Raw genomic sequence first — 27702 nt, forward strand, 5'->3', positions numbered from 1 at the left:
CAGTATAGTTGGTTCACTGGTTTGTGAAGCACAGTGATGCCAACAGTGTAGGTTCAACTCCCACCACAGCTGAGGATGATATGAAGGACGCTTCTTCCCAACCTCTCCTCTCACTTGAGGTGTGGTGACCCTCAGGTTAAAGCACCACTGTCTCTCTGTAATGAGACAACAGCCCATGGTCTGACAGGACTATAGTGTTTTTACCTTTTTAATGTGAATAAATATGAGGTTACCTACATTGGTAGTAAAAACACGCAGACGGATTAATATCTGAGTGGCAGTAGATTGGGAAAGGAGGTAGTGCAATGAAACCTTTTGGTTTACATTGACACCCGTCACTGAAAATGAAGGTGGTGAAGAAGACCAATGGAATATTGGCCTTCAGGGATTCAAGTACATGAGCAGGGATGCCTCGCTGCAATTGTACAAGGCATTGGAAAGACCACAGCTGGAGTATTGTGTGCAGTTTTGGCCTTCTTATCTGAGAGAGGGTTTTCTAGCTAGTGAGGGAGTACAGGTTTACCAGACTCTGTTTCCTGGGATGGTGGGTTTGACATATAGGAAGAGGCTGGATCAGTTGGGACAATGTTCGCGAGTGTTCAGAACAATGTGAGGAATCGCATAAAAACCTATAAAAATCTAACAGGATTAGACAGCACAGATGCAGGCTCGATGTCCTGAACTAGGGGGTCACAGCCTAAAGATTAGGGGTAGGCTTTTTAGGATAGAGATGAGGATGTCACGTGTACTCGAGTACAGGAGTAGAGTGAAAAGTGTATAATGTCACCACAAAAAGTGCCATCTTAGGTACTAAGGTACTTAGGTACAAAGTAGTGAGAGAAACAGAATTAAAAAGCTAAACATTACTTCATAGAATAAGTAGAAAAATAAGGTAATAGTTAACAGTTAAAGTCTTTCGAATAGTGGAGCAGGCTTGAAAGGCTGAATGGTCCACCCTTTCTCCTAATATTCTCTTCTCTAGATGGTAGGAATGAGGACCCGACTTCTGTAACCCTTCTGAGAGGAGCAGGCAGCTTTTGTCACGTGAAGTCTCAGCACAGCAGCTTGGGCTGTATTGATGTGGGTCGGGATGGGCTGTTCCAAAGCTTTTCTTGCTGGTTCGGAACTTCGGTTTTCAAATGGGGAAATCCATCCACACCACCATTTACACTCGAGTTTTATGAACTACGTGAACCAGATTCTTCATCGCAGAACACATCTTGAATTTAACAATCTTTTTGAGCAAATAACTCTTTGAATTCATCAATGGGGTTTTTGGGAAGGGTTGTGATTATGTCAAAACAGCAGCTTAAAGGTTTGTAATACTACTTGGTGTAATCTTAGGAGCACTGATAACAACTGCTGCTTCTTATAATTATGGTTTTGTTTGTCATTGAACAACAAATGAGGAGAGCATGGCACACCACAGATTTCTTGATTTCTCCTGATAACTAGTCTTATCGTTATTCACTTAGCCATTACAGTCCACGTGCTCCACTGAGATGAATTTTACTCTGAAACACCACTAAATTTGGATATCGGAGATCTCAAATCATTCTCCTGAAATCATCATGTTCACTGTATCATGAGCTTTGGCTATTAAATGGATTCCTTTTTACTAAATGCAGATTTCGGTTCTAAAGTTGCATATACTGTCCTGTGTATTGTTCCCTAAACTACGGTCAGTATTGTTGAATAACAGGTTGACCTGTGAGTGAATGAAGTTGAACATAAAAGCAAATTGTTCACTTAGTGTTGGCTGACTTTGTGTGTTCCCTTCCTGTCCTTGGAATCAGAGCAGTTTGCTTAGATATGGTTGTTCTCGTGACTGTCTGCAATGGAAATACCTTCAAGTGTTTACACTTATATGCAGGGGAATCAGAGGTTTGTGTGATCTTCCATCGGTGTCTACAGCAGGGTTCTAAAGATCATTCTGGGTCTCACCTCAGAGGGATAGAAGGATATCCTTTCATAATCTAAAATCAGAAACAAAAACAGAAATTGCTGGAAAAGCCCAGCAGGTTTGGCAGCATCTGTGGAGAGAATCAGAGTTCACGTTTTGGGTTGAGTTAATCTTCCTCTGAACTGTTTCACTGTCCAACATAACAGATGCAGTGGGGTCTGTTTGAGATTGGCTTTGATGGACTTTGAGTCATGGGGATCTTAAACAACAAAAAAGGCTCTTCGGCTCAGTATATCTGCCCTGGTCAAAAACAACCATCTAACTATCCTCATCCTGTTTTCCAACACTTGGCACACAGCCTTCATTTCTCATCCAAATCTGCCACAGACCCAGGCACACTGGCCACTGTCCGATTCTGCCAGAGATCTCTCCCTTTATGTTTTCTAGAAAAGTCACTTACAGAGAGCTGGAGTTTATTTTCAGATTTATGTACAGTCTTATTGCACGGAAACAGTTGAACAGGTCTGTGCCAGTGTTCATGCACTGCATCAATCTCCTCTCACTTCAGTTTGTCCCATCTCATTCATGTCCCATTCTGTCCCTTTCTCCATCCTCTTATCTATTTCTCACCTGTGTTTGGAACTTTTTGATCACGTGATCAGATTAATTTTGGCACTGTAATCCTTTTGGTGCGTTGCTACAACTTGGTTGATCTCTCTCTGTTGTATTGCAGCTTTTCGTGGAGCTTGGTTTCACCAGATACTCTTTGCAGGCCTCTGGATGCATTCTAAGACAGGCTTTTAAGACGTTACAGAACACTTTGGCATCTCCACTGTGATGTAGAGGTGCCAGTGTTGGAATGGGGTGGACAAGTTTAAAAATCACATAATACCAGGTCATAGCCCAATAAGTATATTTGGAAGCACTAGCTTTCAGAGTGCTGCTCCTTTGTCAGGTAGCTAGTGAGGCAGGATCATTAGACACAGAATATATAGCACAAGATCATTAGTGTCATGCAACTGATATGATATAATGAACAGACCTTGATCGCTGTTAAGTCTTTCATCTTTTAGAATGGGTTGTAGGTTTCGGTTCATTAATATGTAAATCCCAGAACTTCTTTCAAATTTTTTTATAAAACCTTAAGTGATCTTAGGAATGTGACTTGAAAGATGTTCTGGGATTTACATATTAATGAACCGAAACCTGCAACCCATTCTAAAAGATGAAAGACTTAACAGCGATCAAGGTCTGTTCATTATATCATATCAGTTGCATGACACTAATGATCTTGTGCTATATATTCTGTGTCTAATGATCCTGCCTCACTAGCTACCTGACGAAGGAGCAGCGCTCTGAAAGCCAGTGCTTCCAAATATACTTATTGGACTATGACCTGGTGTTGTGTGATTTTTAACTGTCTCCTACTGTGCCATAGCTCAGCTTCTTTTGAATTGTATTGTTCCTTAACTGAGACTGTAGTCCACCCACTCTGTGTGACACTGAAACAGATTCTCTCCTCTTCCACAGATTTTAAAAGATAGTTACCCTGCATTTGGTTACTTCTGTCTGCTATGCGCGTCCCAAAGCCTCACTTTTGAAACAAAATAGTTGTTTCTCCTAGAGGTTTGTGATACAGTGGTGCTCCACTTTGATTAGCTCGATTTTATTTTATTTCATGATTAAATTGGTGAAAGTTTTAACCAGGCAGAAGATATAAAGTAACTATCCTTGAGGTGTCCTTTATTGTCAGTGACTGCTTCAGTAGCCTGCTTTCCGTTAATGTACAATATTGCACCTTTTTAGTCAGCTTTTTCCTTGTGATGATTTGGCATTGATCTTTCCCAAATGCAAAGGCTAGTTAGTGCTCATTCAGCTCTGGGACTATTTGGTTCTACTGTGCGATGTATTAACCATGAAGAAGCAATAATATCTCATTTATGTTTAAAAGTCATTCATAATCCATTTTCACACTATCCATAATGCTGCTCTGTCTGCGTGGCTTAGTGAAAACAAAATCTAAATCATAGCAAAGGTGTTACCAGAGAGCAGCAGTCTCTGGAGGGTGTGTGGCTACAGGAAAGGACAGTGTGCGAACTTGTGTCTGAGATGACCAATGTCGGTCTGTACTCAATGTATTTTTACTGTCACGTCTACTTAGTTACAAAATATAGTGGAATGTGTTGTGTAGTGTCACCACACTCTGGTGTCAGTGTAAAAAGTTGAAAAATAAACCAAAATATACAAATAAAGAAAAACTCTTCAACTTTCCAATCCTTCTTGTGAAGTGCTCCACCATGGGCCTGGCGGACAGGCACTGGTCTGTTTGCCACACTGTTGCTGCTGGAATGAAAGTTGCCCACTCTTTAACGCCATCCCGTCTCCACTAATACTGTGGCCACTATCTGTCCTCGCTGGACCTCACAGATCCTGCCAGGTACTGCACTGGCTGAGGTTATCATGAAGGACTTTCCTCAGTGTCTTCCCTTTGCCTGAGCTATGGTGACCCTCCAAGTTAAAACACCAGTCAGCTCTCGTTGTCTAATGAGAGCAGCTCTTTGGTTCAGTCGGGCAATGGTGACTTTACCTTTTATGCTCATCATGTTTGAGAAGCAAGGGCACATGGGGATACCTTTCCTGCTCTTACTCGAAATAGTGCTGAGGGAACTTTCACACCAAACGGAGATAGCAGACAGGGTCTCATTTTGATTTCTGTTCTGACAGATAGCACCTCCAACAGTGCAGCCCTCCCTTGGTATGGCAGTGGAGTTTTAGTCTAGATTTTGTGTTCTACTTTGTGAAGTGGGGTTTGAACCTGCAGGTTTTTGTGTTGGAGGTGGAGTGCTATCACTTGAACCATTGCTGTCACCAACATGTGAAGCATTGAGTAAATCTCTTGACCTTTCCAAATTATTTGATAAGGAAAGCTGCAATGGTTGTCAAACTATGCTTGGAAAGTGAGATGGAATCACTGAAATAGTGTCAACCTTCTTGTCTGTTTGTCAAGTAAAATAGATTGAGCTACATTCCAAATAGCCTCAATGAGTACAGACTTAATTGAAATCCCTTGTAAAGAGCGGCGAGGGTGGAATCCACTCCCGTTGAACATAGAGTATTCCTCCTGGCCATCGCTAAACCATTGTAGACATGAGCAATGAAGAATCTATGGAGTGTGCTGTGAACATACTTCCTGTTTGCACATACCTCCAGTTATTGTGGAGTTAGCCTCCAGATCCATTCCTTTTCTGTTCATTGAATGGATACTGAAGCATTAAGTCTCAAATGGATTATTTAAGAATTGTTATTGAGATCAGACTTTTCTCAAAGATTGTTACCATCTGGGATAATTTCTCTCAAACATGCACCTAAATCTGTGCAAATCATTGTGGAAGCCAGTTAAACCTTTTGAGCATAATATTAGTGAAGTTGTAATCATGGAAAAGTCTCTAATTGTGCTGTTTCTGCAGTATTTACACAGAATCACAGAGGCTATAAGCAAGCACAAGTGAAATGTAGAAAGCACAGTGCTGTGTGTGAACTCTGTACTACCTGACGTAAAGGTACCTGTCTGCAGGCATTTATAGAGTCATAGAGATGTACAGCATGGAAACAGACTCTTCAGTCCAACCCGTCCATGCCGACCTGCTATCTTGGCCAGCCTGAAACTTGCTGGTCTTCCAGTGCACACAGTTTGCTTTGACTGAGTTTTGCAGACTGGTACATCCCAAGTGCTGAGGGACGCACTAAAGCTTGGGGCAGCTGCAGCAAAGGCGCACAGTGGGGAAAGACCACCAGCCAAGGTCTACCGGCCAAAGTACAATAAGGGTCTGTCCAATTATCGGACCCTCCTGGTACCTCAAATATATGTAAGTAAGAAATATCTTGGGTTTACTGAAACCATCAGGAAAGTCGAACACCAATGTTTGTTTGATCTCCATATGTAAAACCGAGCTGTTTTAGTGACTATATATATATATATATGGCTTTTCTTTTTAAAGATTAAAGTATCGTTTTGAAATAAAACAAACTACCACTTCAGATATTCCTTGAGATGCGTGGTGGGTGATCTTCCAGGCTGGAGAAATGAGCTTATGTTTGGTATCCACGTGATTGAGTCTATGTAGATCACCAACTAATGGAAAAGACACAGAGGGACAAATCTCCAAAGAAGTTACAAAGAGACTCAGATATCATGGAGTCGTTTTAATGGGGGATTTCACAAATCTGAATATGGTCTGGAATAATGTTATTTTAACGAGCCATTGAGAGGCTGGGAATGCATGCTTATGTTCAAGAGTAGAGTGATTACAAGAGGTGCGTAGTTATTGCTGAACTTGTGTAAGATATTAATTTGACCTCAGTTGGAGTATTCTGTACTGTTCTAGGTGTTTTAGGAAAGATGTGAATATATTGGAGCGTGTAGAAGAGATTTGCACAAATGATTCCAAGAATGAAAGTCTTCAGTGATGAGGATAGCTTGGAGTATTAAATTAATAGCTTGACCAAGTGATGAAGTTAGTGAGGTCGCTCAAGCTTATTCCTCAGGCTCGGTGTTGAAGGTGGGAAAGCTGAGTGAAATATGAAGTGTTTGCACGCTACCATTTATCCTCTTAAGTTGCTCACTGGAAGACGCGAATATAATTTTCCTGTCTGCTTGTATCTTAAACATCTGATCGGTCCTTGTGAATGAAGCTGGACAGTATTCACAGGCATTTAGGATAAGACAGAAAGCTCTGGAACCTTGATTGATTATCCCTTTCTTAACAGACCACTTAAAACTCAAGTATCTCGGATGTAATTGGAGTTTAAATGCTGGAAAATGTAGAAGTGGTCCCAACAAATTGAACTAGTTTGTTGAACCTCATACTTAAATACTGCAGAGAGAAAAACAGTCAGTGTCAAGAAACTTATGTTTACAGTGGTTTCGCTTGTAATCCAGGCAAGTTAAATTCATTTAGTTGATTCTTTTATAACTCTTACATATTGTTGCTATGAAAGGAGATAACAGAATCTAGAGCAGATATACCTCTTCTGTCAAAAACAACAAAGTCCTGACTCATGATAGTAAAGAGTCTTCCTTTTGAACCTACTCAACAATGGGTGAGCGTACTGCAAGCTGAATGGAGAAAGTAGAGACTGACCAGTGATGGTACTGCAAACTGATACTTATCTCACACCAATATTGCGCGCGCCAGCACAAATACACACACACACTGTCAGGAAGTGAAGAACCTCAATTTACAGGAAAAGGAGACTTAATCATGGAGGTCAGGATGTAGCAGAAAACTATTCTAGTACAACTGCAACATTTAAAAGGCATCTGGATGGCTATATGAATAGGAAGGGTTTGGAGAGATATGGGCTGGGTGCTGGCAGGTGGGAATAGATTGGGTTGGGATAGCTAGTCAACATGGACGAGTTGGATGGAAGGGTCTGTTTCCATCCTGTACATCTCACAGTGCTTAGCACTGCTGCCTCACAGCGCCAGAGACCTCAGTTCAATTCCCATCTTAGGCAACTGTCTGTGTGGAGTTTGCACATTCTCCCTGTGTCTGCGTGGGTTTCCTCTGGGTGCTCCAGTTTCCTCCCACAGTCCAAAAATGTGCAGGTTAGGTGAATTGGCCATGCTAAATTGCCCGTAGGTTAAGGGGTAAATGTAGGGGAATGGATCTGTGTGGACTTGTTGGGCCGAAGCGCCTGTTTCCACACTGTAAGTAATCTAACCTAATAACTCTATGACAATGGGACTCTTTTCCTTGGAGTGGAGATTTGATAGAAGTTTTTAAAATCATGACAGGGCTGGACAGAGTAGATGTGGAGAAACAATTCTCTTTCATAAAAAGATCTAGGACAAGAGCGCACAGTTGTAAGATAAAATGCGAAAGAAGCAAATGAAAATTCTTTTTCACTCTGCACGAGTTAGGGTATGAAAATGTGGTGGAGGCAGGTTCACCCGAGGCTTTTAAGCGGGCATTATTTCCATAATTAAAGTCAAAGGCAGGAAGATGGCACTGAGCTATAATGCTCACTCAGAGAGCCAGTGCAGCCACAAGGGGCTGAATGGCCTCCTTCTGTACTGTAACAATTCTATTTACCTGTCAAAGTAGAGCAATTGGTGGTTGCTATTCTCTGAAATAACATTGAGAGCCTGGCAGCAGTTAATTTCTTTTAAAAAGGCACTATTTGAAGTGCTCTTGAGCTTCATTTGTGATGCAAAAATGCAAGAATGTTTCAATCACATTATCTTATTGCTTTAAACTATGATGTGTGGTCAAAGCCATACAAACAATAAGAAAGGAAATGAATTGGTTTGTAAGGTTAAGTGATTGAGTTTTTTTTAGTGCAACACTGTTGCACCATTAATAACTTCTTCAAGTTAAAATAATAATTTGAAATAGTTTGAAGATTGAGCTAATGATGTTTTGTTGGTTTGGTCCATAATTGTGTAAAAGCATGAATTGTAAAGTGAGGTGATGTGGAGAATCAAATTTACTTTCTGAAATATTGGATATCTTAAGTATATCACTTGGTAAATATAAAGTTTTTGAAGCATGAAGTCAATATTTTGGAGACAACACACAACAACTGGAACTGCAGATCACAAAGTACAGGGAAACAATCCTTAATCTGAAATTCTGAAATCCAAAAAACTCTGAAATCCGAAAGACAGCTGATCCTGAGAGTTTTTGGATCAAGGATTGTTTACCTGTGTTGCTGTTGCTGCAGTCACCCTGGCCAGTTGTATCATTTATCTTCATACAAAGACCGTGTTCTCCTTTCATTTTCTCCAAAATCAACAAGATCTCTAGTTTCAGATGTATGCCTTGATTAACGGGTATTTAGCCATTCTTAATGCATGGCTAGATTAGAGTGGTGCTGGAAAAGCACAGCAGTTCAGGCAGCATCCAAAGAGTAGGGAAATCGACGTTTTGGGCAAAAGCCCTTCATCTGAAACGTCAATTTTCCTGGTCCTCGGATGCTGCCTGAACTGCTGTGCTTTTCCAGCACCACTCTAATCTGGAATCTGGTTTCCAGCATCTGCAGTCATAGTTTTTACCTAGTTAATGCATGGCTAGCAAAACCTATCCCAGTCCCTGCTTTCCCCTGAAATATACCTTTGTGATTGGAACTAGGTGGACTTTGTTGACAACAAGGTCCTGGATTGGAATTGTTCACCTGGGCCAGTCAGGAGGCACTGGCTGAACCAATGCTAACAAGAGATTTAGATTTTCCTCAGTTCATGGGACTGACTCCGAGCTGGCTCGCCACAGCTAGTGTTCTGTGCACAAGTAAATGGTGGTTTGGTGATGGGATACTGACCTCTGTGCAGTTATTTCCATTCATAAGCAGGCATTGGTGCTAATGTGCTGCTGCACTGATTGGATATGCTAATTATAAGTATGTAAGTTAGCTCGCTGAACTGGAAGATTTGTTTTCAGATGTTTCGTCACCATGACTACGTAACATAATCAGTGAGAGCTGATGGTGCGCTGGTCCATCTCTCTATTTATTGATCTTGGTTTCTTAAGGTGGGTGATGTCATTTCTGATTCCTTTTTTCAAGGAAGGTAGATGGGGTTTAAGTCAATCTGTTTACTGATGGAGTTCTAGTTAGAATGTTATGCCTCTAAGAATTCTCAGGCGTGTCTTTGTTTTGCCTGTCCTAGTATCACGAAGGTAATCCTTTTTTTTCAAAAAGTTGCTCCTTGGCTCAAGGATACTCTGGGTCCTTGATTTTTTTCAGAGGGGTAATACACCAGGCCAGGCTCTGATCAATTTGATTCGGTACAGAGATGAAAATGATTTTGAGACGCCTTTTGTTTGTTTTATGTTTTAGAAGTGACCTGTATAATGAAAGGGTAGTGGTCAGCCCTACAGCTGAGCAGTTTAGTTCAGTCCTGAACCGGTTGGGGGTTCAACAGTGAGCTCTGTGGAAACTCGTGCTCTCTCTCTTTCTGTCCTTCAACTTCAACCTGTAAGCATGTATTCCATTTATACTGGTGTTTAAAAGGAGTTTGCTTATTGGGACTATTATGTATATTTGGAACAGCATACTTAAGAAGACTGAGTTCTGTGGGGGTTCTTTGTTCTTTGAGTTTCATTGTGTAATTTTGTGAATAAACGTTTGTCAGTTTTAAATGTGGTGTACAACCTCGCTAGCTTAATCCAGATAATTTTCACTGTACACATAGCGAAACAGATTGCAAAGTTATGGTCTGGGCTGCCTGCTTAAGAATGTTTTGAGTGGTCTGGCCTAGTCCATAACCGTTTGGGGGCTCTTTGCAGGATTTTAAACAGCAAATGGTAGGTGCTAGTGTCTTTATTTTGGGTGTTTGGTTTGGTTGGGTAGACAAAGCTTGAGGTAATAATGGCTCTTTCCGTCGCCAAACATTTTCTGGAAGTGGATGCGGTGACTTTGGAAGTTTTGCAAAACGTGTATAAATTGCAGGGATTAGCAGCGAAGCTAGAATTGGAGCTGCCTGCTTCTGTGAGGAAAAGAGAGATAATTACAGCAGTAGGTCAGCATTTAAACATCAGAATCAATAGAGATGACAAGAATTAAATTGCAAATGAAGCAGCTTGAGTTAGAGGTGAGAGATAAGGAAAGGGCAGCAGAAAAGCAGAGGAGAGGGAAGAGAGCAGAGATAAAGAAAGAGAGAGAGCTTTTGAACTTCAAAAACTGACACTTAAAAAGGAAAGTCAGCTTAAAAGGCTGGAGCTAACAGCTGAGGGTAGGCTCAGTGAGGAAGAGATTGAGAATGAGCAAGCCCCTGGTAAGCAGAAGCTGAGTGAGAAACTGTTTAAGTATGTTCAAGCATTGCCTAAATTTGATGCAAAGGATGTGGAAGCCTTTTTCATCTCATTTGAAAAGGTGGCTAAACAAATGCAGTGGCCAGTGGCTATGTGGATTTGGTTGATCCAAACGAAACTTGCAGTTAGTGATGCAAATACCTCACTAGCCCTATCAGAGGAGGTGTCTGGGGAGTATGAGGAGGTGAAAAAAGCTATTTTAAGTGCATATAAGCTACTGGCAACATTTCAGGAATCTAAGGAGGGACCCAGGTCAAACCTACATTGAGTTTTAACGGATCAAATAGAGTGATTTCAATAGATGGGTAAGAGCTTTAAAAATCGAGCAAACCTACGATGCCCTTAGGGAGATAATTATTTTGGAGGAATTCAAAAATTCACTGCCTGAAGTACTGTGAGAGCATGTGGAAGAGCAAAGAATTAAAACAGCAAAGTTAGCAGCTATAGTGGCTGATAATTATGAGCTGCTGCATAAAACTCGGTTTGGCTTCCAGGATCACTTTCAGTCCATGAGGGATAGAAATTGGGGCAAAGAGAAATCCTCACTTGGAAAGGGAAAGGTCGATCTCAGTGAAGATCATAAGGATAACTTACCACAGGGTAAAAAGGAAACCCTTGAGGAGGACACCGAATTAAAAAGCTCCGGTGTTTTCATTGTAATAAAGTGGGCCACACGAAATCAGAGTGTTGGTGGGCTAGGATGTAGGAAAGGCAGACAAGCCTGGAAGTTTTGTTGGACTAGTAACAAAAAGCACAAGGGAAGTTAGACAACTGCCTCAGAGGTTGATTAAGGAGGAAGTGCCAGATCTGCTTAAAAAAAATACATGCAAGGGTAAAGTTTATTCACATAGGCCAGGAGTCATAGGTAAGGAGGTTACAATATTAAGGGACCAGCATTCTCTCAGCCTGCAATACTGAAGGATGAGGAGATATGCACTCCTGAGGGACTATTGCCAGAAAAGGTATTGGTAACAGGAATTCATGGTGAGACAAAAAGTGCTCAATTATGTAAAGTGAGGCGAGAGAGTCTAGAGAAGAGTGGAGAATTTGTGGTGGGAGTACTTGACAAACTGTCAGCTCCAGAAATACAATTTGTCCTTGTAAATGATATAGCTGATTCACCAGTAGGTGTGCTGCCTACTCTAGTGGAAATGAGGGCAACTGAAGAAATGAAGAATCTTTATTCAAGAATTTTCCCTGATTGTGTGGTCACAAGATCACAGAGGCACAGGTTGAAGCAGGAGAGATCAAAAGCCACAGATAAGGAAGCTGACATCGCTTTATCAGGAACTCTCGTCGATCAGATCAGTGGAACAGAGAAGGAGCAAATAGGTAAACATGGAATATCTTTAGCTCTGCTAAGCTGATTGAATTATAATAGAAAGTTGAGGAGTTAAAACATTTATATCAAAAAGCAATTGCAGAGAAGGAAAGTGAATACATTCTTGTGTGTTATTACTTAACAAATGATGTCTTAATGTGGAAATGGAGACCATCACACATTCAAGCAGATGAGAAATAGGCAGAGAGTCATCAAATTGTTTTTGCCAGTAGGGTATAGAAAGGAGGTGCTGTGAGTGATGCATGAGCTACCACTTGAAGGTCATTTAGGGGTGAGGAAAACACAGGCTAAAATACAAAGACATTTTTACTGGCCTGGACTACACAAAGATGTAGTTAAATTTGGCCAGACCATAAGACTGTAAGACGTGGGAGTGGAAGGCCTTTTGGCCCATCAACTTCATTATGCCATTTAATCATGGCTGATGGGCATTTCAACTCTACTTACCTGCACTCTCCCCATTGCTCTTAATTTCTTGGGGGATCAAGAATTTAGCAATCTCTGCCTTGAAGACATTTGAGTGTTCTGGCCTCATCTACACTCCGTGTGAATCTCTGCTGGACACGCTCCAGTGCCAGTATGTCCTTCCTGAGGTGTGGGGCCCAAAATTGGATACAATATTCTAAATGAGGCCCAACTAAAGTCTCAGAAGCATATCACTGCTTTTATATTCCAACCCTCTTGAGATAAATAACAACATTACATTCGCTTTCTTAATCAAGGACTTAACCTGCAAGTTAACCTTTTAGAGAATCCTGGACTAGCACTCCCAGATTCCTTTGGACTTTGGCTATATGAATTTTCTCACCGTTTAGAAAATAGTCCATGCCTGTGTTCTTTTTTCCAAAGTGAAAGACCTTGCATTTGCTCACGTTACAATTTCATCAGCCATTTCCTGGACCACTCTCAAACTGTCTAAATATTTCTGTAGCCTCCCCACCTCCTCAGTACTATCTACCTGTTCACCTAACTTCATATCATCGGCAAACTTCACCAGAATGCCCCCAGTCCCTTCATTCAGATCATTACTATATAAAGTGAACAGCTGCGGCCCCAATACTGAATGCTGCGGGACACCACTTGTCACCAGCTGCCATTCCAAAAAAGAACTTTATATCCCAACTCTCTGCCTTCTGTCAGACAGCCAATCCTCAATCCAGGCCAGTAGCTCATCTCGAACATCATGGGCCTCACCTTACTCAGCAACCTCTCATGAGGCACCTTATCAAAGGTCTTTTGAAAGTCTAGGTAGATAACATCTACTGAGTTTTCCTGGTCTAACTTACTTATTACCTCTTCAAAGAATTCTAACGGGTTTGTCAGGCATGACCTCCCCTTACTACATCCATGCTGACTTGTTTTAATCCAACCCTGCACTTCCAAGAATTTTGAAATCTCATCCTTCGCAACAGCTTCTAGAATTTTACCAACAACTGAAGCTAGGCTAATCGGCTTATAATTTTTCATCTTTTGTCTTGATCCTTCCTTGAACAAGGGGTTACAACAGTGATTGGATAAATCATCCAGGACTTTCCCTGACTCCAGTGATTTTTGAAAGGTCGCAGTCAGTACCTCCACTATTTCCCCAGAACTCTAGAAGGTAACCCATCAGACCAGGCAATTCATCAATTTCTAGACCTTTTAACTTTCCTAGCACTTTCTCTTTTGTAATGGCTACCATACTCAACTCTGACCCTGACTCTCCTTAATTGTTGGGATATTACTCAGAAACGATTTACACCAAGGATGTTGCCAGGGTTGGAGAATTTGAGGTCTTGGGAGAGACTGAGTAGGCTAGGACTGTTTTCCCTAGAGTGTTGGAGGCTGAGTGGTGACCTTATAGAGGTTTACAAAATGGTGAGGGGCATGGATAAGATAAATAGACCAAGTCTTTTCCCTGGAGTGGGGGAGTCCAGAACTAGAGGGCATAGGTTTAGGGTGAGAGGGGAATGATATAAAAGAGACCTAAGGGGCAACATTTTCACGCAGTAGGTGGTATGTATATGGAATGAGCTGCCAGAGGATGTGGTGGGCTGGTACAATTGCAACATTTAAAAGGCATCTGGATGGGTATATGAATAGGAAGGGTTTGGAGGGATATGGGCCGAGTGCTGGCAGGTGGGACTAGATTGGTATGGGGTATCTGGTCAGCATGGACGAGTCGGACCGAAGAGTCTGTTTCCATGCTGTATATCTCTGACTCTATTTCTCATGTCTTCTACTGTGAAGACTGACACAAAATATTTATTAAGTTCTTCAGCTATTTCCTTATCTCCCAGCACTACCCTTCCTGCATAAATTTGGAGCGGCCCAATGCTTATTTTTACCTCTAGTTTCTTTCTTATGTATTGAAAGAAACGTTTACAAGCATTTCTAATATTACTGGTTAGCCTATCTTCATATTTGATCCTCTTCTTCCTTATTTCTCTCTTTTTATCCTCTGTATGTTTTTGTAGTTTTCCCAATCTTCTGATTTCCCAGTGTTCTTGGTCACTTTATAGGGTATCTCTTTTTCTTTGATACATTTCCTGACTTCCTTTGTCAGCCATGGCTGAGTAAGTCCCCACACCCCAGTCAAGATAATCTTTCCTTTCTTTGGGATGAACCTCTGCACTGTCCTCAAATACACCCCGAACTCCTGCCATTGTTGCTCTATTGTCTTTCCTGCGAGGTTCTACTTCCAGTTGATTTTTGTCAGTTCGTCTCTCATGCTCCAGTAATTGCCTGTATTTAACTGTAACACCATTACATCCGATTTTTGCCTTCTCTCTTTCAAACTGCAGACTGAACTCTATCATATTATGATCGCTGCCTCCTAAGGCAGTGTGTCATACGTCATCTAATTGGAAAACCACAGGTAGTAATAAAACCTGCTCCTTTAATACCTATGAAAATGTGTTGCTGGTTAAAGCACAGCAGGTTAGGCAGCATCCAAGGAATAGGAAATTCGACGTTTCGGGCATAAGCCCTTCATTTTTTACCCTTTAATACCTATTCCAGCATCACTCACCATAAGAAACCAAGACCTATAAATAGAGAGGTGGGACATGCCACCAGCACTTCACCAGAGACTCTCACTGATGATGTTACCCAGTATGGTGATGAAATGTCTGAAAACAAACCTTCCAGTTCAGCGAGCTATCTTACAGACTTATCATCATTCTGAGCTACAAATCTTAAAAATTGCTAATACGCTAATTATGTTCATGACTACATGCACTGTATTTTGCCTTCATCGCATTTGCCGTTGTCATTTCTGTGCAATATTTGTTGAAGATTAATCACTGGGAGGTCATTCTTACATTACAGTTAACACTGATGTATTCTATTTCAAATGGTTAATTTCCTCTAATACCTTCGTGGTCTTGACTATCGCTGTGATGTCTTTAATGTCAAGGCTGTGTCTTATGAAGAGTGGTGGAACTTTCAAAACAGAACTAGATAAATAGTCAACCAGAGAAAAAGGAAATGTAAGGCTATAGGAAATGAATGAATGGATGGAGTGGAATGGGAGTAATCGGATATGGCCTCCGAAGAGATGGCACAGACCCAGTGGGTCAGAATGACCACATTCTGTGTGGCAAAATACATAAAAGTCATAAAACAGGAGGGCACAATGGCATATTGTGAAGCTGTTTGAATCTTATGAAAGGTGCTGGGTCTCAGTTCATCATCTTTTTTCTGTGGTTTATGCCTTTAACAGGTAAGAAAAAGAGCAGGGGACTGAAGTTATCGAAGGAAGTTTTTGAGCAACCACAGGCCAGCCCCACGTAAGTAGCCACAACTTTGTGAACCTTGGGATCATTCAATGCTAGCCATTATTGCGGAAGTTTTCTTCGTTAAAAATGTGTAAGGGCTGGCCAGGTGGCCAGTGTTTAGCATAATGTTTTGAAAAGGTAGTTTGATCAGAAATAGGACAGCTTGCTGTTAGTGGCATGAATGAGAATGAGAAACTATGGCTATCTTTATTAATTGGAGCTGGGATTGTTGCATGATATATGTAATGAAACAAATACATGTTGGCAAATTTGACTGTCCCTGAAAAACTTGTTTTTCAGTCCCTTTGAGAAAACAATTTGCTAACTGAAGGAAATAACCTCCACAGGAATCAATGTTTCCTGTGGTAACAGTAGGGTGTGGGCTAGGGTTGGGATGGTGAGACAGTGATGGTTGATTACAAAGGCCCTTGAGGAGGGGTGCAGAGAGAAGATGACGTAGAATTGAGTTACTATTGCTCGTACGGGAGAGTTTTGGTTTGTATTTGCTGATGAGGGAGTAATCTCAGCACAGCCACAGGACTAGTCTATTCAAAGGTTCAAGTCCCTGGGGATTGAAGGCAGATAGGTTATCTGACATCTTTAACATTGAATAATATGTTCAAAGAGGGAAAATTTAAAAAACAGTATTAATGTTGAAACAAAGAAGGACATGTGAAATAATGGGCTGGTGGCTTGCTTCAAAAAGTGGATTTTAAGAAGTGTCTAGAAGGAGGGGAGAGATTTGTAGAATTGGAGCGGTTTAGGGAAGAAATTCCAGAGCTTGAGTTCCAGGCAGCTGAATATGCAGCTGCCACAGGTTCAGTGATGGGTTTTGGGTAACATGGAGGAGATCACGAAGTGCTGAGTGTCAAGGTGAAGGCCTTCAGGAATGTAGATCAAGTGTGGGAGGACCACGGGAGGCAACAAAGTTAGGAAGATGCACAGCTGCGAAGGGATTTAAACACAAGAACTTGAATTTTACACAAATGGTGCTGGGGCTTGGGATGGTACTGCAAAGACCAGGGCAAGGGAGGCAGGGTTTTGGAGGATCTGAAGTTTATGAAAATTAAGCTAATTAGTATGTTAGAGAGTATTGTTAAAATTTGTGTCTAAAGGTGACAAATGGCAGAAGACTTCAATGGAAAGCTGTTGGGCTAAAGATAGGTCATGTTCAACAGGTGGATGCATTTGTAATGGAAAGTGTTTGAAACAGAACCTTAGCATGGAGTTGAATAGGATGCTGAGGTTGTGAATTATGTTCCCTCCTCCTCTTGTTGAAATGCTTTGCCTGTGTATTACTGCGCGTGCTTCTATTTCAGTATCTGAATCATACCAGAATAATTTCATTGCTGCATTTGAAGGGATGCTCATACGAGGATTTGATATGACAAATATCTTTAAAATGTATGAAACAACATGGACAATATTTTACAAACAAAGACATGACTCACAGGATCATAAGGATCTGAGTTCCACAAACTCTAGTGGGCATTTGTATTGCAATCGTGACTTGGATCTCATCTGTTATCGTTAAATAAAAGATACGAGAGGTGCTATTGTCTCGATGATAGTGGTACAAGGCAAGGAGAGGGTGAATGCAAACTTTTAACTTTGCAGAACGTTGATTGCGAGTGTTTAAAAACAGATCTGTTTGATACACTTGATTAAAAGATGATGATGTCACTGGCAATGCAAAAGATAAAGAGCAGGTATATGGATGAGCACTTGGCACGTCATAACATTGAAGTCTATGGGCCAAGTGCTGGAAATTGGGATTAGGTTGAAGATCAGGTGTTTCTCAGATGGCGGGGCAGCATTCATGGGCCGAAGGGGCTTTTCTGCATTGTCTGCTTCTGAGGTTATGTAGTTCCCTTTTTATAGAGATATCCTACTAGTATTTTACTGTCTCTCTCCTGGTTACCATGTACCCCTGCTGGGTCGAGACAGTCTTGGATCCTTCACCCTTGATCTAGTTCATGGCTGTACGGCAGATCCTGTTGATGATGACCCTGGAATAACCATAGCCACTCCCAAATGCTGAACACCCAACTCCTCAAAGTCCACTTTGTAATAATTAGAGTAGTGGGATTGTTCAGTGTGATGTGCGCTTTTTGTTCAGAGCAACTCAATATTATCCATACATCCTGTTAGGTATTACTTTCAGTCATAGAGATGGACAGCACAGAAGCAGACCCTTCGGTCCAATCCATCCATGCCGACCAGATATCCTAATCTGATCTCGTCCCATTTGCCAGCACTTGGACCATATCCCTCTAAACCCTTCTTATTCATATACCCATCCAGATCCCTTTTAAAAGTTGTAATTGTCTCAGCTTCCACCATTTCCTCTTGCAGCTCATTCCATAAAAGTACCGTCCTCTGCATGAACAAATTGCCCCATAGGTCCTTTTTTATATCTTTCCCCTCTCACCCTAAACCTATGCCCTCTAGTTCTGGACTCCCTGACCCCAGGGAAAAGACTTTGCCTATTTACCCTACCTAGGCCCCTCATAATTTTGTAAACCTCTGAGGTCACCCCCCAGCCTCCAATGCTCCAGGGAAAACAGCAACAGCCTGTTCAGCCTCTCCCTATAGCTCAAATCCTCCAACCCTGGCAACATCCTTGTAAATCTTTTCTGAACCCTTTCAAGTTTCAAATGTTCTGCATATGTATTTTTGCTTTGATTACCACATAAACACTAGTACCATAAGAAGTGACAGGAAGTATGATTTTTCACATTATATAACATTCTCAGAATTGAACTATTTTGGTTTCTTCTTCCTGTCTTTGCTGTTACTTCTATGAGCAGATTTGTGTTTGATGGAATTACCTGTCTGTTCTCAGTTACAGATTACAAATGTATTTTGGTACTTGTCAGCTGTTTGAGGGAATGTTTAATTGCTCAGTGACCGAGTTTGCAGGACTTTTAAAAGTAAATGTCATTTTTTTTCATGCCGCAGTGTCCCATAATGAACTTCGGTTTTATTTTTAAGCCCCATGTTCTTGTCTCTGTTTTTAAGATTCTTACTTTACTGCTTTGATCAAATGTGTTGTCATGTCCCTTTTCATCTGACTGGATCTCCATCTGCTGTGTTTACTCCTATTATAACCTTAGCTGGTCCTCCTTGTTCTCCCCACAATCTCCTCTTTCCCTTCAGTGACCATGGGACTGTTTTATTTTCTTGCTGATTATCAAATTACTAAACTGAAAAGGTGATTCCACTTCAAAGCATATAAAGCAATTTTACTACATTCTGTGATAAATGAAAATTATCCTTTGTTTCCCTTTTAAGGAAGCCACATGAGCTGTTTCTGAAGTCTTTTGAGGTGTACAGCACGGAAATGGACCCTTCGGTCCAACTCATCCATGCTGATCTGACATCCTAACCCTAATCTAGTCCCATTTGCCAGCACATGGCCCATATCCCTCTAAACCCTTTCTATGCATGTACCTAACCAGATGCCTTTTAAATGTTGTAATTGTACCAGCCTCCACCACTTCCTCTGGCAGCTCATTCCATATACATACGATCCTCTGCATGAAAATGTTGCCCCTTAGGTCCCTTTTTTATATCTTTCCCTTCTCACCATAAACCTATGCCCTCAAGTTCTGGACTCCCCCACACCAGGGAAGAGACTTTGTCCATTTGTCCTATCCATGCACATCATGATTTTATTAACCTCTATGAGGTCACCCCTCAGCCTCTGACACTCCGGGGAAAACAGCCCCAGCCTATTCAGCCTCTCCCTATAATTCAAATCCTCCAACCTTAGCAACATCCTTCTAAATCTTTTCTGAACCCTTGCAAGTTTCACAATACCCTTCCAATAGGAAGACCAGAATTGCATGCAAAATTCCAAAAGTGGCTGAACCAACATCCTGCACAGCTGCAAATGACCTCCCAACTCCTATACTCAGTGCCTTGACCAATAGAGGAAAGCATACCAAATACCTTCTTCACTATCCTATCCACCCGAGACTCCACTTTCAAGGAACTATGAACCTGCACTCCAAGGTCTTTGTTCAGCAACACTCCCTAGGACCTTACCATTAAGTGTATAAGTCCTGCTAAGATTTGTTTTCCCAAAATGCAGCACCTCGCATTTATCTAATTTAAACTCCATCTGCCACTCCTCAGCCTATTGCCCCATTTGATAAAGATCCTGTTATACTGTGAGGTAACCTTCTTTGCTGTCCACTACACCTCCAATTTTGGCCTCATCTGCAAGTGAAGTGGTGAGATTGAAGAGAAGAAATGTCCTGAATGGATAAATACACTATTAAAGGGCAGTGTGTTTCAGACTTTGGCTGGCGCCTCTGTCCTTACCTGCCTGACCTTCGGCTCATACCTTCTTTCTTCTCTGTGATTCACCCAGGTGTTGCTTCCCTCTCCTGGACTCCCATTCCCATTCACGATCCAGATTCCATTCCGACTGAAGTCGTGGAAGTGCGAGTCTCCAGAGTTCAGAAAGGCCGAGGTCTTTTCAATTGGTGTTCCTTTTCTGAAATGATTTTCAAAGTTGCTGCTGCTGTCCAGAGAAGTGGCAAAGGGAGAGCTTGTTTTAAATAAAAGGGCGATTGTAAAAACCCCAACACCTTTGAAAAAATTGGGACTTGCATTTTCACAACAATAGACGTCTAACGTCTGGATCATGATGGGATTGCAGGTCCAGGAGAAGGGAGGAATGTGAGGTTGGGGAGGGTGGGATCAGCCCTAACTCGGAGGAAGTGGATAAGGCTGGCAGTGACGAGGAGCATCCGTGAGTGGGATACTCAGAAAGCAGGATTGCTGGGGAGAAGGAGCCACTGTAAGAGCAAGTTACACTTTTCTTATCTTTTAAAAGAAGATTTAAAATGTCAGTTAATAAATTTGGAATTTAACAAAGCAAAATATTTACTTAAAGGGTGTACAATGTTTTAATTTTTTCTTTTATAAGAACATTCCAACAGAATTGGACTACAATTGTAAGATTGGTTCTTATAGGAAACAGTGTTTCACTTCAAGTTGTGATGTGCAGAAATACAGCCACAGCCTTAAGCAAGGACATACTGTACAGTGTGATACATGAGTGTGAACGAACATCATAAATATCTAGAAAGTAATTTCTGTTTTTTCTTATTGTTATAATTACATAATATTTCATTTATTGGAATAGGTCTTGAAAATGTTACCATTTTAGAAGATGGATATTATCTAGAGATCAATTGTTTAAAAATTTATTTCCATGAGCTAAATGTGACTTTGTGCCAAGTGGAATAGCTGATATCCTGTTGTATGTAAATCTATGATTCTTGTAGCTCTGTTAACCTTGCATTCAGGCTTTGCTATGAGCAACGTTACCCTTGGTATCTTGTATTGCACCAAGTTCCATTCGTCTGTTGTCTGTGTTTATTTTCTTACATTTAAACAGTGCCTCAACTTCAAAATTCTCATCCTTATTTTCAAATCCTATCATGGCTTTGGCCTTCCATATTTCTGTAATCTCCTTCATTCCTCTCATTCTGGAATTCTTGATTTTTAATATCCGTATCTTCGGTTGCTTGGCCTTTAATCTCTGGAGTCACACACCGGCTAGACCAGGTATGCACAGCAGATTTCCTTCCCTAATTAGTGAACCTATTGGAGTTTTATGAAAATGGTTACATGGTCACCATTAGGCTAGATTTTGAAATCCAAATTTCATTGAATATAAATTTTACCATCTGCCACAATGCAAATTGAACCCATGTTCTGAGAACATCAGTCTGTCATTCTAGATTATTAATCCAGTGACATAGTCACAGCATCACTGCTTAACACTTCAGTTTAACAACTCAGAGTAGGCTATTGGATGGTAATTGGCTGGCTTGTGTTTATCATTTTTTTTATGCTCAGAATGCACCCAAGAAATTGTTCCACAGTTTCGGGTAGATGTCATTGTTGTAGCTGTACTGGAACAGCTTGGCTTGGGGTGAGGTGTGACATTTTTAAGAGCACAAGTCTCTACTATTACTGAACACTGTCAGGGCCTATAGCCTTTGCAGCATCCAGTGCCTGTAGCCGTTTGTTGGTATCACGTTGGGTGAATTCGTTCTCAGGTAAATTGAATTGGCTGAGGACAGACATCTGTGATGCTAGGAACCTTCAGAGGAGGCTGAGATGAATGGTCCACTCAGCACTTCTGGCTGAAGATTGTTGCAAATGCTTCAGCTTTGTCTTTTGTACTGCTGAGCTTTTATTTATTCATTCCTGGGATATGTGCATAACTAGCTGGGCCAACATTTATTCCCTATCTCTAATTGGAGGAGAAAGTAAGGACTGTAGATGCTGGAGATCAGAGCTGAAAATGTGTTGCTGGAAATGTGCAGCAGGTCAGACAGCATCCAAGGATCAGGAGATTCGACGTTTTGGGCATAAGCCCTTCTTTCCAGGAAGCAGATTCCTGAAGAAGGGCTTATGCCCGATACGTCGAATCTCCTGTTCCTTGGATGCTGCCTGACCTGCTGCGCTTTTCCAGCAACACATTTTCAGCAGGGCCTATCTCTAATTACCAAGCGGATGTTCAGAGTCAACCACATTGCTATGGATCTGGAATCACATGTATTCCATACCAGGACAAGGATGGCAGATTTCCTTCCTAAAGGACATGGGTTTTTCCTGACAATTGTCCAGTAGTTTTATTGTCATCATTAAACTCTTATTTTCCAGATTATTATTGATTTCAAATTCCACCATCTGCCATAGGGGGAGTTTAGAACCCTGGTTGATGAATTAATAATCCAGAGATAACAACATTAGGCCATTACCTTCATCTTCTCCCATTACTGAGGAGGGGATATTTCTGGAACCTCCTTCTGCATTGTGATACTCGCCTCTGTCAATGTGCCTTGTTCTCATTGGCCTAGGACAAAAATTTCCAAAACTTCACTGGCCAAAAGCATTTTTCTGATTTTTGTAAGAAGTTGTATTGTAGGATACAGAAGTTATAATTCATGAACGTTATCAAAGTTCCAGTCAGGTGCATGGAGAACACGACCACAAGAACTTTTGATGTATGTTCCTTTCAGAGCTATTCTTGTGTCTGTTTGTGGTCAGGATGTAAATCACAGCCAGGGGGCTGGGAGCTCATTTTAAAGGGGCGAATCAGCAATAAATTAGGTGGAAATACAATGAATTGTGTGTTTGCTTTGCCTGAGGGGTGTGAATCAGAAAACTGACATCTGTTTGGATGGGGTGTAGAAATATTCCTGGAATAAAGAGCAATTCTAGGCTCCTGGTTTAAATATGCTTTGTATTGTTTATGTACTTGAATATAAGGTGAAGGTTGTTTTCCCTGCTGTCTGGGGGGTGGAAAGAGAGGTGAGGATGGGGGAGTGGGTGGGAGGTTGGCGGGGGAGTTGCTAGCAATGTGGGAGTGGTATGTAGTTGTTAGCTGAGGATTTGTCCTGCTGTGCAGTTAGTCCAAAGCAGGAATCTGTCATTGTCAGTATTACACATAGCTACACAGCCAGACCTGTCAAGTAATGGTTAGCCCTGGCCTTTAGAATTGTAATATGCACATCGTATGGCCGATGAAATGTATTTGTAGACTTTTCTTCTTCAAACAAATGCAGAAATAGCGTCACTTCTTTGAATTGCAGGGGTAGGCCATTTGGCCCATCCTGTTGATGTCAGGAATCCCAAAGAGATACAGGTCATTCTGGTATAACGTGCGTTTCGTTAATGTGTATCAACTGTAATGCGATTGATGAGTTGGGGACAGTGTTTCTAAAGCACGAACTTTTAAAATAATTTCATCACTAACATTTTAATTGCTGGTTCTAAAGTGCGATTTTTCTGTAACACGGGATTGTACAAGAACACACCCATCGTGTTATAGAAGAACTTCCTGTATTCGTTCATTCAGTCTTGGTCTCCCGCTCTTTGCCTCAGCCCCTTTCCAAATTTTTTTTTCTCTTTTTAAATCTATCCAGGCTCTGCTTTCAGCATTGTTATTGTAAGTTCATTTTGTGTTTTAACTCATACGGAAGATATGTTTTCACAAGCCTCTGTATTCGTTCTCAGGGTGGTGGTGTGTTTTTAAGGTATTCCTAATCAATCTGTTCAGCGATGTTATGACACATTTGAAACCCAAAACCCCTGCCTCAGAGATAGGAACACTCCCACTGCTCACTGAAGCCCCTTGGTGTGTTTTCCAAAAATATCATGCATTCAAGAATTCACTCAAATACCCACAGCATTGACTTACCAATCGATGGGAATGATTTTTGTTAACTTAGCAACTTAAAATCCTGAATACTTTAGTGTACGCCCCCCTGATCATCAGTTTTAGGCTAACAAAAAGAATCTCAACTTATCCAGTCTGCTTTCTCATCCAGCCTCTTGTTCGCAAGATCTTCTTTGTGAATCTCTTCTGGACCTTTAATGTGGACTTGATGTTGTATGAAATGAACTGCAGATGCTGGAAATCAGAAACAAAAACAGAAGTTGCTGGAAAACCTCAGCAGGTCTGAAGAGAAACCAGAGTTAATGTTTCGGCTCTAGTGATCCTTTATGGCTCTGAGGAATCCATCTGACTTGACATTTCATTTGCGGCTTGAACCATATGAAGCATGTTTTCTCAGTATCCCGCATGTTGTAATGAGTTCCTGAGTTGCTTTGAAATCTTGTGTAAGCTGAAATCCTTCTGTTTTCTCTCTGCAGTCCACCGAGAGACCTGGATTCAAAGGCCTGTATTGCTATAGGTGAGAAGGTAAGAGTCATTCTATTTACTCCCCTAATGACTCCCTCGCATTGAGATATAGCATGTGGAAAGAATGTGACATGAAACCATTATTTTGAGATGTGGTTTCACAGCCAGGCTTTATGTCACAAATTTTGTATCATCCTTTTTGTGTTGAAGTGCTTAAGAACAAATCCTTAAAAAGGTACAAAGTGAACGAATTGTCCTTTTTATGCAAAATAATGTTGTTTTTTCAATCTGGAAGCTTTCTGTGGGAGTATTGTCATGTCATGAGTTAATTCAGAACTGTCCAACCCTTTGGTATGGGTGGGCCGTAGGCACATGTCAATTTTTCTCTTCCTTGGAAGTCTGGTGAGCAAGTTTCTGAAAGGGTCCCCATAACAGTTACCAAAAACAATACATTGATCATGTAAATGGTTGATTAAATGAAATGACCATTAAAACATGCCCAGCAGCAAAGCTAGAGAGAGAAAAAGGATCAGCCTCAATCAGCGATGACTGGGGAATGGAGTGGTGACGGGCTGAGCTATGGAGTTAGGTTTAACTAAAGCTGATCTTGAGTCCCTGCTGGATAATGCTCCCTGAGCTGGTGGAATTAATGTGAAAGTGGGGGTCAGATATGACTTGACTTTCACCCCGGAGTATCCTGCTGTCTCAGCCTGTTTATCTTTCTTCTCCTCCTTTTTCTTTTCTGCACATTCTTGGCTCTTTGTCTCTCATTTCTGTATCTTTTCTCACTCCTTTCCCCTCTCTGATCCCCTCTCCCCATCTCTCTGAAATCCTCCTCCTCTGTCTTACTCCATCACTGTTCTTGTCTTACCCTGCTTCCTTCAACTTCAAATAAAAAATGCGACGGGGTGTTGCGCTCCAACAGTTTGCATTGCTTGGTGAAATGAAAGTGGCTAAGTTATTTATTTTTATGGGGAGCATTAAATGTGATTTGGTTAAAAGCAATTTCTATTTCAGCAATGAAATCCAGGTAAAATTAGCAGGAGTAATCTGATGGCCTATCAATTCCCCCATTCACCAACACAACCCACCTTGCCGTTTCCTGTCCACCATCTGAAACTCATTACCTTCTCCCATTCCCAAAATCTTCCACTGACACTTCACTGTATTTCAAACTCTGGCTTCAAATAAAGCATAAATAAACTTTAAGATGAGCAGTATACTTGACATCATTTGTCATCTGGTCTGTGATCTTTCTCATGCAAGGCTGTATAATGATTAATTATAGGAAGCTTATGAAAGAGCTGTAAATTTGTAGACATCAAGATGCTCTGGCTCGTAGGTCAGATGCCCCTAAGTTAAATGTTTGCTTAAACACTCAGACAAGAGGCACGTATGACAAAATGTGATTTTTAAGATTAGTTTATTTCCAACAAAGATAAAAGAACATGGAGTTTTACAATGAGAGAGCCTAGTCGGTCTAAAAAGTATTGATGCTGCATCCAAGCCTCCTTCCTACTTTATCAGATTGGACGTGTTTAGTTAACAGGGCACTGCTGATTTTTGATATTGTAGTCCTCTGTCCTTGAGTTGGTAGAATTGTTGAGAGTAAAGGCTCTTAAGTGCTTGTTTAATTGTCTGAGAATAAGGGATTGTTATGTATTTTCAGGTCTTCATTTGATTGAAAGGGCTCTTAGAGCACAGTGGTAGTGTCCCTACCTTTGAGACAGGTTAGCCCTAGTTCAAGTCTCCCCTGCTCCACAAGGGTGTCATATCATGTCTGAACAGGTTCACTAGAAAATATCTCAGAAATGATTGGATGAACACCAGAAGCTGTGAAAATCTTGAGGTGGTGTCTCCACCTCCAGGCCAGAAGGTGCAGGTTCAAGTCCCACCTGCTCCAGATGTGTGTTCTGATATGTCTCAACAAGATGATCCAAAATATTGAGAAGTCAAATTCTGGCAAACACCTGTCAGGTTTTCTACCCGAACTTGCAAAATCCAACATTTCCAATAAGAGCAGGCACATTTGCTCTTCCTTCCAATTTAATTGCAATGTTATTGTCCATTTGCGAAATTCTTTCTGGCTGCAATGCTTGTTCACCACATGGTTAAAATAAAGAAAGATGATATTATTGCCAGATATGGTTAAGATCTACACTCTTGTGACTGAACAGCAATAGACTTTATTGAACATAGCTATGTACAGGGGATGGTAAAAGAGGACACCTTGCTTGGAACCCAATGGAGCCAGACCCAGGGATCTGAAATTATTGTAGCCTTGAGATTTTTTTTTGTGCATGATCAATAATTAAAGGTAAAGTTGCCGCAGCCCCAGAGTGTTGCTTTCATGTTATATGTTGGCATCACAAACAAGCCGCCCAGCCAACTGAGCTCACTGACTCCCAAACCAAAGTGGGGAATGTGGGCATCAACCCCACTGCCTCTCAGATGAAATGAGTGTTCTACCATTTGAGGTAATTCCCCCACATTCTCCACTTCTCCCCAGAGTAAAGGCTCTTGTGGCATGGTGATCGTGTCCCCACCTGAGAGCCAAGAGGTCCAGGTTGAAGTCCCATTGGCTCCAGAGTTGCGTAATAATATCTCTGAACAGGTTGGTTAGGAAACTATGAGCGTTACACCAGGCAAACCAGAAATGACCGTCTCAAGTTTCCAGATTGCAAATGCACTGCTGTCGCTACTTTCACAGAGGAAACTTTAAAAATCAATGAAAAACCTGAAGGACGCAAACAAACATGAGCAGTGTAAAACAGCAGGGTGACACCGTGTAGTGCCATTGTAAACTCGCAGTGTTAGACTACAGCAGAAGCTGGGGTTCCAGCCATTCCCTTCAGGAGCTGGGTGGCTGATATTCTAGCTTGGGATCCTGCAACCACACAGGATCTATGTGGATTTCACCAGTTTCCTCATTTCCCCTCCCCCCACATTATCCAATCGCAAGCATCCAACTCGGCACTGCCCTCCTGACCTGTCCATTATCTTTCCCATCTATCTGCTCCACCCTCCTCTCTGACCTATCACCTTCACCCCCACCTTTTGTTTACCTATTGCACTCTCAGCAACCTTCCCCCAAACCCCACACCCCCTCCCATTTATCTCTCAGCGCCCCCCCGGCCCACAAGCCTCATTGCTGATGAAGGACTTCTGCCCGAAACGTTGATTCTCCTGCTCCTCGGATGCTGCCTGACATGCTG

General features: G+C 41.5%; 1 protein-coding gene across 1 annotated transcript in view; it reads left to right on the forward strand.

Annotated features, from left to right (window-relative positions):
- Positions 1-27702, forward strand: part of map2k6 (mitogen-activated protein kinase kinase 6) — a 125010-nt gene that overhangs the window by 28026 nt on the left and 69282 nt on the right. Inside the window, exons 2-3 of the mRNA XM_060844481.1 lie at positions 15759-15825; positions 24499-24547. Coding sequence (XP_060700464.1) covers positions 15759-15825; positions 24499-24547 — 116 coding nt within the window. The remainder of the gene's footprint in view (positions 1-15758; positions 15826-24498; positions 24548-27702) is intronic.

The sequence above is a fragment of the Hemiscyllium ocellatum genome, chromosome 25 (genome assembly GCF_020745735.1).
Source record: "Hemiscyllium ocellatum isolate sHemOce1 chromosome 25, sHemOce1.pat.X.cur, whole genome shotgun sequence".
Lineage (NCBI taxonomy): Eukaryota > Metazoa > Chordata > Chondrichthyes > Orectolobiformes > Hemiscylliidae > Hemiscyllium > Hemiscyllium ocellatum.